Below are 13,443 nucleotides of genomic sequence, written 5' to 3'. Positions count from 1 at the left end.
GACCGTCTGGAGGGCTACTGTGACCAGAACAGCGCTCGGTCTCCGGCTCTTTCCGGGTGCCCGACGGCCAGCGTTTGGGTCTCCGAGCGCCCAACAGACGCTGGCTCACAAAAATGCGTCTGCCGCGGCCGTATCATTGTGCACATCGCTGTAAAAAAAACTTGGGCGTTGCCACACCACAACTGTTTGCCGACAATCGTGGTGCACACCGCGGCGCCATACACGGCTTGACCGCGGTGCAACCATACTGAAAATCTACTTAACGTTCCCCATACCACGGACCGAATCAAGTTCTCACTCATATCGTCTTTGGCCAATCACTTGCTCGCCAAGACCAATCATACATCTCCGTGTGTGCCCGGAAAGCGGTCTTCCATCCCAAACAAGCCTAGTCCTTTTGAAGAAGGCGAAGTCGCATCTCCATGGGATAGACCTGTCATTGTCTTGCGAACATCGCCGAACCGTTGACGATTTCAGCGGTGCGGAAAAGAACTTGGGTATGTGGCGCAGAGAGAGCCCGGGATGTAGAGACGGTCGTGAAGTCATGTCGACCTACTTGTGAGCAGCATTCACAGTACTATGTAGCTCGTTCCCACAGGCAGCGAGTCCCACACATATACAGACTTCGTTCATGTCCATGCCGACTCTCGAAGGCCAGTTCTCTGCCCACTCTCTGCTATCTTGCACTTAGCGAACAGCGATGCGCGCTGCAGTGTTGGTCCTCCTATTCTCCGCCGTCGTTCTCATGGCTCGAGGAGCTCCCATCATTCCGGAGGCCGCTGCTGAACGCCGACGTGCGCAGGATGCCTTCCTTGATAGAGAAGCCAAGAATCAATCACTGACGTCTGTCCAAACAGAGGCTGAGCCCATTCTGCACGGATTCATCCATCCATCCATCAATGCCGAGGCCCGCGGTCAGCCGCTCGCAACGTAGAAGATCATACTCGAGCTGAGTCTACATACGAGTATCAGGTGAGTAACTTTCCTACAAGCTGTGTCGTCGGGACGGGGTCTGAAGATATCAAACTGAGTTCTTGCCGCTTCTCAGGAAGTCGCCATGGCGGGTACTATCGCGGCTAGGACTATAATGGAGAGTCTGGATTGCAGAGTACTTTACTATAGACTGAGCAGCGGCCGATGTAGACGACTATCCTTGTATTCCGGTTACATAATGTCTGCGCGTGGAACCGTATAGGGTTCTGTACATGTATCGACATTAACTTCGGTAGCGCGGCCACAAAGACGCAGAATTCAGACCTGTAGGACAAGTCGAGCGACGTGTGCTGCGCCACTCAAAGACAATCCGTGGGAGGTGACTGTTCTCATCGTACACCAGTAATCATCTTCCTTGGACTGACAGTTGGCCGACCTCAAGGTCGCACATGCGACCACAGCTCAGCGCTCGATGTCCAACGTCACCCAAGTCGGGCCGTCTACACGTTCCTGGGGGCGTGCGCCAGTAATCAGCTTCTGGTACATAAACTCCCGAGTACTTAGAGGTCGCAGTCAGGAAGCAGACGTCCTTGGCCGCACTCACCCAACATGCGTATCGTGCACGCAGCCCTCCTCGCTATCGCCACCGTTCTCGTAGTCCCTGCCTCTGTGCTTGCTGTTCCCGCCGCTAGCCCTGGTGAGTGCTGAGTAATGTTACGATTATGCGGTTCGTCGGCGCTCTGAGCTGTTGCTGATGCTTACTTCTAGAGCCCACTGGCACAGATGGGAAGATCTTGAATCACTCGGTTCACGTGAAAGTCAATCGTATGCATTCCTTGTGGCGCTTTCTTCGTACGGACAACTGACTGGCACACAGAGAACAACTGAACTCGATATCGCCTGAAACCGGTGACGCATCTATGTTCCGTTGGACCCATGGCACGTTGCCAGGGGATGGTCGGTGCCCTTCGCGACGAGCAGAGGATACTAGTCTCGTATATTCCGCATTAGAAGCTCAGCCTGTATTCTGGTCCTTGTAACGCAAAGATGAGATAGTTATCTGATGACCCAGAAGCACCATAATACATAGCCGCTATACTGCGTCCGCAGCATTTGACGTCAACTCTGATACATCCACCTCAGAGGATTCTCCATCTCCCCGCAGTGTCTTTGTAGTATCCTTCGTAACCTGTGCCGATGCAAGGGCCATCGGGATCGCAGAGGTCTCGTAAGCGGGCTTCGCGGCGGCTCCAAGTAAGACGCGGATAATGATGAGCGCAGGCGCAATGCCCTGTAGTCAATTATCAGCGCAAGCGCCTTCGACAATAGGGGGATTTCAACTCACGTATATCTGCACGGCCATAACAGCAATGATACCCTCGGCCGGATGAGGGATGGCGATCAGGACGACGTAGGTCAGCTGGGCGATGAGATACAGCAGTCCGCTCTCCACGATCACGGCCAACCCATTGTGCTCGAACGTCCGTTCAGATTTCGGAGTCCTATGGGGGGACGATGTGCGCCTAGACTTGGACCAGATCCTGAAGCTGATGAGACCGGTGGCCATGACGTTCGTGCAGAGTGGAAGCGAGTAGCCCGCAAGCGTGAGAGGGACCAGGTCCGTGGGAGGCACAGGTGACGTCGGATCGGTGGTCACGACGAGGTGGACAACTTCCATGATACACGCTGCACGGGGTGGTGGCATGGTGGTCAGTACATGGAGCCCTAGAGTCCGGGAGTACGCACCGAAACCCGCGATGGCTGTCAGGGAGGGCAGAATCACGACCCAATAGTTTCTTCCCCACATCATCCAGCACCAGTAGATGAGAATGTAGTCGCCGATGAGGTCGCATAGGGAAATGAATATGTCTGCTCCAACCAGGGCGTGCGTCTCGTTAGCATAGCCGTCTACGCCTATCGTCCTCTGCAAATATCCGGGTCAAGAGAGAATGATGTCGACGTAGACGAGACTCACAAGGGTTGTATAAAAGTGATTGAACTCTAGGGCGAAGTGAACCGTGCAGCCGGAGAACAGCGCGCAATGTGCTGCTACAACAGGAAGACTGAGGTTTGTTCTCTTCCCGCGACGGCGCAACAATATGATGGAAACAACGAAGAGGATGGCGTTAGCTCCTGCGTACAAAGCGCGCTCAGTTCATCCCCGTCACGGGCGAGATCAAGTGACATACCCCACAGCGCAGACTCGCAGGCAAACCCTATTAGAGCTGCTAGGTCGTTGGACAGCATGGTATCACTGACGGTCAGCGAGTGCGGACGGCAATGTGCATTCGCAGGGAGAGCCTTAAGAGACAGATAGAGGGTGATGCATTACGAGATAATGCCAGCCGCCTGTAGTCTAGCGGAACTCTGGACATGAGCGCACTGATGAAACCCGCAAAACCATAAGAAATGGTACTTACTCACCAGACATTCAAGGTTCAGGCACAGAGAAAAAGGCACGGGCCTTCGGACGCCTTGGTGCCCACGGACTGCACTTTGCCCCTGACCGCGTGAGTAACAGACGGCGCTGCCCGGCTATCTACAACACCAGTAGGTCTATCGAGCGTCGACTGCGGTTTTGGGGGATGCTTCGTCAAGACGTACCCAGATGGTTGCTTTCCAATCCGGAGCAATGTACAAAGACACCTTGCGCGCTGCAGTTCCAACACAACCAAGCTGGCGCTAAGGTTGCGCATACGATGTTATGTCAGATAAATTCTGCTGCGGGTGTTGATCCCGTGAGATCTTGGACATGTACCAAGCCCCCAGTGCGGAGAGAAATTCGCAGACTTAGCAGCTACCTCCAGATCCGGGCTCATCAAACGCCGATCAGGACTCCCCGATGTCGTGGGCTGGATTTGCAGCCTTGAGACAAGCGCTGATCAAGGTCTCCTGGGAACGTATAAGTCGCATCGCAAAAGAATCGGAAGCAGCAAACACACGTACAATAGTACCAGCGCCAAGATTATGGGGGATATGCCTATGGACCGGAGCAGATCAGCAGTTTCCATAAGACTGAGCGCACGTTACTGCGCATGGTTCCACACCTGAGCGATACTGGGAAAGTGCGCATGTCTTCTGTGCATAGGAGTGCAAAAGAGCTGTTCCAGGGCATCGACGTAGTTTCCGGTGTACTAGTCAAAGTTGGCAAAGGTGAACTTGGTAGTCCTGGTACTACCCCTTCCGAGGTCCGAACCGCAGTCGCGTGCGGCAATTCTCATAGTTTGGGCTGAAGCCGAAGGGTAGTTCTTTTGCAGGCGATGATTGTCCCACCATCAAGTTCGTCAGTCAAGAATACAAACATCAGCAGCTGCAGACAGGAGGATCCGCCTCGAGGCGAAGCAAACACCGGCGTCTAGGGTCGCTGTTTGTCATCCATAAGCGCTGAGCTCTCGGTGGCGTCGCCGCCACCACCGGGTATGTACCGAACGTTGAAACGTTGAACATTGAACACCTGCAGTGCTGGCACTGTGACTACATAGTACTCAGCACTCAGTTCCAATCTTCGCTAGCGCCGTTCCTCGAAAGTCAACACAAGGGCTTGGATGCCGAGTCAAGACGGTCGAAACACAGCGACAGGGCATTGTTGAAGCCTGCAACTGTAATGATGACGTCGATTCCCGTCAGCTATGGGATTCGACGGGCGAATATCATTGTTGGACTGGGGGCCATATAAGCAATCACTGGGTGACGAAGCAAATGTGAGAGGTAGCTCCCACCGTTTCATGCAAGACTAATTGAACCTATTTGCTATCTCCGATGTCAGAGACTGTACTCCTTTGGATTTCTGTTTCATGCGTAACGGGACTCTCAGTTGTGGTACGTGCGATTTACAGCTATGTATTCGTGCGTTCAGAGTAGCACCCCCATCGAGCGTGCCTTACCGACCCGCCTTACCGACTCAGGCCCGACCTCTGTCTACTCCCACGGCTACCTCTCTCAAATCTTCCACGCTGACTCGATCCCTGAAGTCTCTACCACCTCGACGCAACAGAGCAGAAGTCTATGCACTACACCATCCACGTCGTCCATCTTCTTCGCGACCTGTATCAGCTTCCCAAACCTAGAACAGCCAACTCGAGTGTTACTGCGTTCTTGTGATTGAATGCTGTCGTCGCCTGTTGCCCACGTCAAAGCGGAGGCACGTTCATAGTAGCGCTACAGGCTATTCATATATGTGCATCTCTGTCGGTCAGATACACCACTCAAGGCTATAGTACGTGGAAGCTGTTGGTTGTTATAATAGAAGGTAGCCAGGCTGACGACGTACAACCCGTATGTATACCGGCTCTCACCCTCAACTTGTCGATATCCGAACTCTCATCATCTCCGGGGCCTCGTATCAGTCATATCCTACTTGAATAGGTTCGCCTAAGTCTTGCTTTATAGTTCCCAATCTGGAGACAGCTGATTTCACCAGACAGTCTGCAAACGAATATTCCTCCTTCAATCTGAAAGGAACGTCATGCTCCTCCGCATCCCACCTGAAATCATCGATGAGATCATCGGTTGGATTGACCATCCCGGTACCCTGCGCTCAAGTTGCTTGGTGTGCCACGACTGGCTGCCCGCAAGTCGCCATCGCCTGCTCGGAATCGTGTATATCCCCGACGCAGTCACATACGACCTATTTTTAACGCGTGTTGTTCGATGCGAAGATATGAGGGCATGCCTTGCGTCTATCCGAACGTTTGTGATCGGTGACGGGAAGAATCCCGACCTTCGAGCCCCCACCATCTTCCACGATCTCGCTGGTCTCCTCCCGAGCCTCGACACCCTAATTTTAGACTCACTTGACTGGATCAAGCATCCCCCGCATCCAAGAGCCCCCTTGACGCTGTCTCGATTCGCGAACGTCCGAGAGCTGGGTCTCTTCAGCATCACCTTCCCTTCCTTCGGATACTTCCGTCGTATGGTCACCTTCCTACCGTCGTTGGCTCGTCTCACACTCAGCGATTTTACCTGGCCTCATCCTCACCAGACCCCATTCTACGACGTGGCCCCCGAGCCGCAAACAACTCCTCATTTGAAGTCGATTTTAGTACTCTCCGATGTGCAAAGCGGCGTCGACCGCGCAGCATGTTTGAACACGCTCCTGGTCTGGCTATCTCGATCGCCTTTCAGACGATCCCTGCGCTCCGCCTCGGTGCCAGAAGGTATACTTGGCAGGAAATCCGGCGTTCTCTGGAACGACATTGGGCCGTCCCTCACCGCCTTGGAGATCCATAGTACGCGCCGTAAGTGCACTTCGCCAACATTTTCAACGCTCTGCGATGTCTTGACGCGTTGTCTTGTGCACAGCGTTTTGCGGGGAACCCGTCGCTGATCTGACAGGCTTCCCCAATCTTCAATGTCTCAGCATCCTCATGACATACCGATGGTCAACAGTCCTAAACGTCACGCGCACAGTCACATCTCATCTCCATGATTTGCTACTTCTCATGAGGGTGCCCGAGCATCTCCTGCAACCCCCTGACACTGGCAGCTGGCGGAAGCCTGACGAAGTACCGGCGTCTTCACCGCCGTTAGCCCGATTGCAAGACAACTCGACGCCGTGCTCGACGCGGCCAACTTCCGGCAGCTCCAAGCCCTCAGATTCTACTTCAACGCGGGCGGGTTCCCCAAGGGGGATGACGAACGTAAGGCCATCAGCCACCAGATCCTGCAACTGTTCAGCAAGCATACTCCAAAACTCTACGCCCGCGGAATACTCACAGTGGACTTCCTCTTGTACGTACCCGTCTCTTCTAGAGTGTTCTCAGAAAACTGCTCACATGCGTGTGCATGTATCCCCAGCGGAGCCAATGACAAGGAGATCATGAGGAACTATTGGCGTGCCTGCAGCCCAGTGAGCCAGCTACGAGAATTCGGCAGCAAAGCTACATGCACCGATTCGCCTTATATGAACCGCCTCGACGAGATGGATTAGCCCGACCACTCAACCAGGCGAGTGTCATCACCACCTATCTTTCCAGCTCACGCGTACCCAGGGGTGCTGACATTGTGACGGGTACTAGGTAGCAGGCTCAGGCTGATTCAACCTCTGTCTCTGCACCCCATCACCGCACTCACCAAGGAGTGGCCAAGGAGTGCGGTGATAGAGAGTGCGGTGATGGGGTGCACAGTGGACGCGCACATGGCTACAGCCCCAAGTCAACTCACCTCGCAGTGCCGTTCACTTCCACGAGGATCGTGTCCACCTGGACCTCCTCTTCTTCGTTCCGATAGCATTGTCCATTCAAAGAGCTGAGCAGCAATATACAAGCATCCGTGCGCACTTCTCCATAGCGTATAGCGTCCGTCCGGATGACCATCGAGCACACACCACTCACATCGCGCCTCTCTACAGCACGCAGCTCCCCAGCAGCACCGCCGCCCCAACGGCCGCCCAGCTCCACGCCGCCCTTACTTTCACCGCGCCGTTCGGCTTCGACGACCGCACCCCTTCCGTCTCCACCGACGCGACCGTGGACACCACAGACCCGACGGTCGGGCTCGGCGCCGGCCCGTCAGCGCCGTTCTGCGCGATCGCGGCCGCGCTCAGCTTCGCGAACCCTACCGAGGGCGGGGTCGCGCGGAAGACCGAGTACACGTTCTTGAGGAAGACGTCGCCGACGATCCACGGGGGCACCTGCGAGCCCGCGGAGGTATCGACGGCGATGAACGAGCCGATGCAGATGTTGCCGCGCTGCTGAAGGACGAAGTCGTCGTCCGAGATCGGCCAGGAGATAGTGCTCTGGCCGAAGCGGAGGGTGACATTGATGTTGGCGTTGCAGGCTATTTATATGCGCATGCGTTGGTGATCAGATATGCGGCGGGACGCGACGGCGATTAATTGTTAGTGAGAAGCTGTTCGTCGTAAGAGAAGGAGGATGGGGCAACGTACGATACGCGTAGTAGCCTTCGTTCTGGCCAGTCAAAGCTTGGCTCCCAGGGATCTGCGCGTATAGCGCCGCGATGCCGTCGGTAGGGCCAATGACGAGCGTCGTGCCCGTGTCGATCGCAGCATACGAAGCCGCGCCTGCGGGCAATTCGACGGATGCCCCATTCGCGCTCAGGCCTGCGGCGTAGCCCATGATTCAGCACGCGCGTCGAGAAGTGATACGAGACGACACTCGGACATACCGGTCAACTCCTGTATCCAATACGTGCCCTGACCGCCCGGGATGTCCTGGAAGTCGATGTCCCCAGTGAAGAGCGAGGTATTGACGGCGCCGAGATTGAATGTTCCTCCGGGCTCGAGGTCGCGGGCTTGGGTGTCGTTGGTGAAGCGTGTGAGCTGGAAAGCCATGAGCGGCTGGTCGAGCCCACCGTTGGTGGCGACGGTCTGCCAGAAGGGAGTCGCTCCTGACGAAGCGATGGTTTCAAACGCGAGGCCCATGAGTCCCGATACGGGGCTGTTCAGCAGGTCTTCTGTTACTGCCGTGGCGACAGCTGTAACCAAGTATCAATTCCATTGCGCTTCAACACTGTCATATGCTACCCACCGAACGTCTGTGCGTCGACCTTCAGGCCGGCCATCTGAACGACGTCTGTGCCCAGGAAGCCCTGCGCCGCGCCGGAGCCATAAGTGATCTGGAACGAGGTCTGCAAGTCTTTGAATGTGGATGACGCTACAGACAGTGGTTACCGCACGCCACCGGAAAGATAGAAGAATATGGACGCACTGTTGGGATTGAAGGTGGAGATACCCGACGTGGTATCTGACAACGCACTGGAGCCGGCTAGCCAGAGATCTCTGCACGAAGGTGGGTCAGAGGCAAGCAGGGCAGGACGACATGTGGGAGACGCACGATGAACCGGTGTCCAGGATCACGTTGTAGCCAACGGGGGGTGTGCCAACCGCTATTGAGCCGTAGAAGGACGCGTCCCCGTCTTGATTCCCAAGGCTGGAAGACAGTCAAGACCTGCTTCGGAGACCACAACGCAGAGACGTACAGGTTGTACCCACTCGCGCGCTTCTGCTGCGCAGACTTGCCAATGCCATACTTGGCGACGACCGCATCCCTCTGAAGCTGGAGCCATTCATCCGTGTTGTTGCGTTTAGGTCTCCGTCTGACGAGCGGGATCGACACTGGTGTTGCTGGTGACGGGGTCGGGATTGCGAGAGATTCGGTGACGAGAGAAAGCATGCATGACAGCGCAAGCGAGTAGGGAAGGAAATGCATCGCAGAAAGAGCAAGTGGGCCAGCCAAGGACGGTCGTACGATCGTGAAGAGCAAGTGGACGGCAGTAAGTAGAAAAGGAGAGGAACTGCGCACAGCGCGGGAAGCTAGAGGGTATATGTCGTCGGAGGACAGGTCTTATGCATTGTGCGCAGCTGCTGGACGCACTGCTGTGCCGTGTGAGCGATGGGTATAGGCGCGCGAAACAAAAGCGGGAGCCGACAGCACCTGTCGTCAGGGCTAAGCACAGTCGACGACAAGAGCTTCTGGCTGTCGGACAATGTGAGCACAATTATGTACTCGCTAGGGATAACAAGGACCACGCACTTTGTGAGTACCAGTCAGACAGGCTGCGGCATCAGCGGATGTCATTCAGCCATTGAGCGCTTGTGACGAGGAGAGCTTGACTGCGCTCGCTTGAGCGGGCTCTTTTGTTCCTTTCCACTCACATCTTTTCGTAACACTTTCTTGGCATGCTCGCCCTTTGCACTTGCGATCTTCGAACATCCAATTTGAAGGCTGTCCTGTTTCAATGGTTGATTGAACCGCGACAATCAAGAAGGATAACGACGGCTCAGAGGAAAGTGGGCGCGCAAGAACGAGCGCAAGGGAAGCTCTTGAGTCCTTATATATGTATGTAGGTATGTGCTCGTCTTCACAATGTGGTGATCGAATGTCTTCACAATGTGGCGATCGAACGCTGTGAGGGACCGGATCGTAAGACAAGAGATGATACTTCCCCCACATCTCTCATACTATTCATGAGTCGATCTTCTCGCTATATGGCCACACTTTCTTCCGTTCGCCGCTCACTTATATCAACGACAATCCATATCGCTCGTATCGCAGTCCTTTGCGATATCGAATGTGTGGTCACGGTTTGCATGCATGGGCACTGAGGGGACTCAGCGCAAGGAATGCACAGATACGATGGCGCAAATGCGCCGTTTATATGACGATAATCGGACTGAACTGAGTTCTAGCTTATGGCCATCTGAGACTCGTAGCCAAGGTTAGCCAAGGAGACCAGTTGCCTTCGCCCGCACTCAAATGCCGTCGGTATGCTTCCATTGAGACCCAGGTGCATCTGCTCAATTAGAGGCCGCATCCACTATGATTCAGCATCGCTGAAACGGCGCTCGGATCCCTTCCGAAGTCGAGCACTACGGTCTTAACGTTGAACGTTGGACATCGTCCCGTTCCCGCATGCACGCACGCACGAGCAAGCCACGCTCCGGAACCTGACCCACCAGTCAGCACTCTTGTCCTCCGACAGCTGGGTATTAGAAACAAAGCGCGTCAAAAGTCTGTTAGGCTATTGACATTGTATTTTGATATCCCGACGGGATACTTACTTTCAGGCATAGCTGTAGCAGACGACACACTGTCAATGTTGGTTACCGCGGTCGTGAAGACTCCGAAAGCGAGGACCATTGCGAGGAGGGCGACCTGCGTGAATGTGGGCATACTTTTGAGTGTTGAGGATGTGATACACTGTTCGTGGTCGACATAGATCGCTACGGGAGCTTATATCCTCGTCATGTACCAGCCATTGTCCTGCTAGTCAGCGCATCTCGGTACGTTATTGTTTGCTGCGGCTTGGAGCTGGCTTTGCTTCTGATAGAACTTGGGACCCGCCCTCTGTACCTTGTTCAGTGGCTTCAACTTCAAGATGAACTGACTCCGCAATATACTTGGCCATCCATCGAAGTTACGGAATTTGTGTCTCTCATTGAATAGTTCGAACATGATAGTGCTGATGTGATCACCCCCGCACTCCCCCCGGGCTGCAACCCATAGAACAATGTTTCTTTGTTCACGAGTGAGGCGAATATCATGAGCTCGATGGGCATAGCAGCTGTCAGAATCGGATACACAAATACACACTTTGAGTGCGAGCTTGTTTCATCTGATCAAAGAACACGGGCAAAGACGAGGATGTGTGCCTGCTTTCTGTCACAGTGTTGAACTTGGATTGATCTGGTCCGGACTACACAAGGCTATGCGTCTCCTAGCGCTTAGCTGTAGTCGCTTATGTAGTATGTTACCATATTTGGGACTCTCTGCTTGTATACTATAGCTATGCTTCCGGACTCTTCTGGTACTGTCTAGGACAATTGTCACAGTTTTCTCATGCCACGTGACCTGGGGGTCATGTGCACCAAGGCAGATGCACACCTCAACCGTGGACAACTCGTATTGGAACCAGAGTAGCCAGATTCGAACCCCAGACCTTGAGAGGGCTGGGAGCACCCACCATCACTCACTGGCAGGTGACTGGTGTGTCAGCAGGGGCGCTTACTCATAAGCAGAAGTCCGGACTTGGCACGACTCAGGTATTGGTCGTAAGAAGGACATGAGGCAGGTCAGGGGACAGGACATGAGGCAGAGAACTCTGACCAAACGATGGTCAATAGATACTTGGTCTGTGCACCGATTGTATTAGTATAAATAGCAGGGGGTCTGAGGCAGGGAACCTCAGACTTGATCTTCTCGTCGATCCCCCATCTCCTCTGTAGGTAGCTAGCAGCCCTACCTTCTACTACCCCTTCTAGTCTAGGGAATTCACCTTTTTGCATCATCTATTGCTGTGTCACTTGTGGTTGCTTCGCTCTCAGCACCAACCCCTTCACTAGTAAGCTTTGTCTTTGTTTATCTGGTGGCACAGTTCGTTGGTTGTGACATGGGGCCCTTGCGCTTGATAGCGCTGAGCTTGTTCGCGCTTGCGCGTGGTTGGCCCTGGCGGCTTTGACGCTGCTCCCAATGGAGTACGACCTGCTGGCGGATCCCAGCAAGGGTGATCGCCCCAATCGCAGCTTGCCTGTCGCAGGCTTCAAGCTAGCAATGTAGAGCTGGATCATCGGATCCATGTTGCAAGGGAGCTTTGCCATGAGCATCATGCCCTTGATGTGGTCGGTAACGACAAACTTGTTCATCTCAAGACATTGGAAGTACACCTTGAACTTGCCCAGGTTGGGGACAGGGTTCGAGTCAACCGGAATGCTAAGAGCAAGGGCAGCCCAGAAGTCTTAGTAGACAGCTGGCATGCCAGGCTTGCTGTAGGTGGTCTCGAGGTAGCCTCAGATCCCCTTGGCAGTTATCTGAGACGACACAGCACTGTTGATGCTGGGGGCAAGGCGAAGGCTGATATTGCCTTAGACCTTGAGGTCGGCATCGAGCCACTGGCCTTGCACCTTAAGGTACAACTTCATGGGCTGCACCCACTTGAGGGAAGAGAGAGTCCTGGAGGGGCAGGGAGAAAAAGGCGGTAGGGACAGCACTGTAGAGAGCACCAGACATAGTGTCGAGAGGTATGGTTCTAGAAGGGAGACTTGTCAGCCACACACCTTCAAAAAACACAGTCTAGGCAGAGAGAGATCATGCCGACATAGGGTACCTCTCTGTGGCACTGTAGGCAGCAACAAAGCACACCACAACAATCCACAGCGCATGCATGGCAGGCAGCGTATGATTGCGCCAGATCCAAGCAGTGGTTGCACATCAATAACAATGGCAAAGATCTAGGTGAGGTGCGAGCTTACAGATTGCAGCATCGAGCAGGGCTCATAACCTGTGGAACCCGGGGGGGGGTGAAAGCCTCTCCCATGGGTGGCAACAACAGCGAATAGCCTGCAACCCACCTAGAAGGGTTGATTAATAGTAAGAGGCTTGTTAGAGCGATGAGAGGAGACATTCGAGTAAACTGAACTATAGATTGGGGGTGCAGGAGTCCCCTATATATACTACTGTACATCTGTGGCTGCGTAGTACTATACAGCATCTGGAAAAACAGCCTTTGCGAATTGACACTAATTATCACTATTCAGATAACCTCATCTATATTAGCAAGTGTTAGCAGAGATGACATCTACATTAGAGCTACTATTCAGACACACTTCTTCAGTAGTGCAACTAAGCACTAATTAGTATACTTGGTACTAGTTATAACTACTCTTCACTATCGCTTTTTCTATAGTGCTATGTAGTGCCAACATGATACTACTATAGCACTACTGCAAATTTGGTCCTCCAATTTTCGCTATTTTGCACTACTATAGTACTATTTTGCGCTATTTTAGCACTACTCATTTAGGGGACACTCAAATAAGATGACAATCCTTTATTTATAGCTCATAGTTCTCAACTCAAGCATTACACACCTTCATAGCTGCAAAATCACCATGATAGCTGACTTATATTTGAGGGCACAACTCAACATAGAACTTGTTATCATGTATAGGACTAGACTGTCAGCACAGCAGTCATACCATGAAGCATACTCTATAGCACACTCCATATTATATACATAGTCCCAGACATTACACATATGCAAGCCTCAGCAGGT

The 13,443-nt window shown here is 53.6% G+C and overlaps 4 protein-coding genes across 4 annotated transcripts; 2 read left to right on the top strand and 2 right to left on the bottom strand.

Annotated features, from left to right (window-relative positions):
• Positions 1-1,542: 1,542 nt before the first annotated feature.
• DICSQDRAFT_171990 (uncharacterized protein) lies at positions 1,543-1,821 on the top strand (the record flags this gene model as incomplete). Its single annotated transcript, XM_007367700.1, has 3 exons — positions 1,543-1,630; positions 1,702-1,758; positions 1,811-1,821. The coding sequence occupies 3 exons, from the start codon at positions 1,543-1,545 to the stop codon at positions 1,819-1,821; spliced, it is 156 nt and encodes a 51-aa protein (XP_007367762.1).
• Positions 1,822-1,932: 111 nt separating this feature from the next.
• On the bottom strand, positions 1,933-3,314 carry DICSQDRAFT_138524 (uncharacterized protein). Its single transcript, XM_007367699.1, has 5 exons — positions 3,123-3,314; positions 2,909-3,066; positions 2,680-2,857; positions 2,279-2,619; positions 1,933-2,224 (listed from the first exon to the last, which is right to left on the bottom strand). The coding sequence occupies exons 1-5, from the start codon at positions 3,178-3,180 to the stop codon at positions 2,027-2,029; spliced, it is 933 nt and encodes a 310-aa protein (XP_007367761.1). The 5' UTR covers positions 3,181-3,314; the 3' UTR covers positions 1,933-2,026.
• A 1,808-nt stretch (positions 3,315-5,122) lies between these two features.
• DICSQDRAFT_181922 (uncharacterized protein) lies at positions 5,123-6,862 on the top strand (the record flags this gene model as incomplete). The annotated part of the gene is made up of 6 exons (XM_007367698.1): positions 5,123-5,149; positions 5,280-5,298; positions 5,358-6,170; positions 6,235-6,437; positions 6,515-6,663; positions 6,730-6,862. The coding sequence occupies exons 3-6, from the start codon at positions 5,399-5,401 to the stop codon at positions 6,860-6,862; spliced, it is 1,257 nt and encodes a 418-aa protein (XP_007367760.1). The 5' UTR covers positions 5,123-5,149; positions 5,280-5,298; positions 5,358-5,398.
• Positions 6,863-7,276: 414 nt separating this feature from the next.
• DICSQDRAFT_64769 (acid protease) lies at positions 7,277-9,101 on the bottom strand (the record flags this gene model as incomplete). Its single annotated transcript, XM_007367697.1, has 7 exons — positions 7,277-7,710; positions 7,820-7,993; positions 8,059-8,367; positions 8,421-8,546; positions 8,601-8,671; positions 8,727-8,822; positions 8,872-9,101. 7 exons carry the CDS (start codon positions 9,099-9,101, stop codon positions 7,277-7,279), a joined length of 1,440 nt encoding a protein of 479 aa, XP_007367759.1.
• Positions 9,102-13,443: the final 4,342 nt, after the last annotated feature.

Source organism: Dichomitus squalens (assembly GCF_000275845.1).
Source record: "Dichomitus squalens LYAD-421 SS1 unplaced genomic scaffold DICSQscaffold_27, whole genome shotgun sequence".
Lineage (NCBI taxonomy): Eukaryota > Fungi > Basidiomycota > Agaricomycetes > Polyporales > Polyporaceae > Dichomitus > Dichomitus squalens.
The sequence above is the reverse complement of the archived record's forward strand: the minus strand, read 5'-3'. Positions and strand labels throughout refer to the sequence as shown.

Excerpts from the sequence above, each read along its gene's own strand:
- DICSQDRAFT_138524 (XM_007367699.1), bottom strand. The coding sequence starts at position 3,180 with ATGCTGTCCAACGACCTAGCAGCTCTAATAGGGTTTGCCTGCGAGTCT. Across the intron at positions 2,858-2,908 it reads ATCACTTTTATACAACCCTT|AGGACGATAGGCGTAGACGG; the intron begins GTGAGTCTCGTC and ends GGATATTTGCAG. Across the intron at positions 2,225-2,278 it reads TTATGGCCGTGCAGATATAC|GGCATTGCGCCTGCGCTCAT; the intron begins GTGAGTTGAAAT and ends AATTGACTACAG.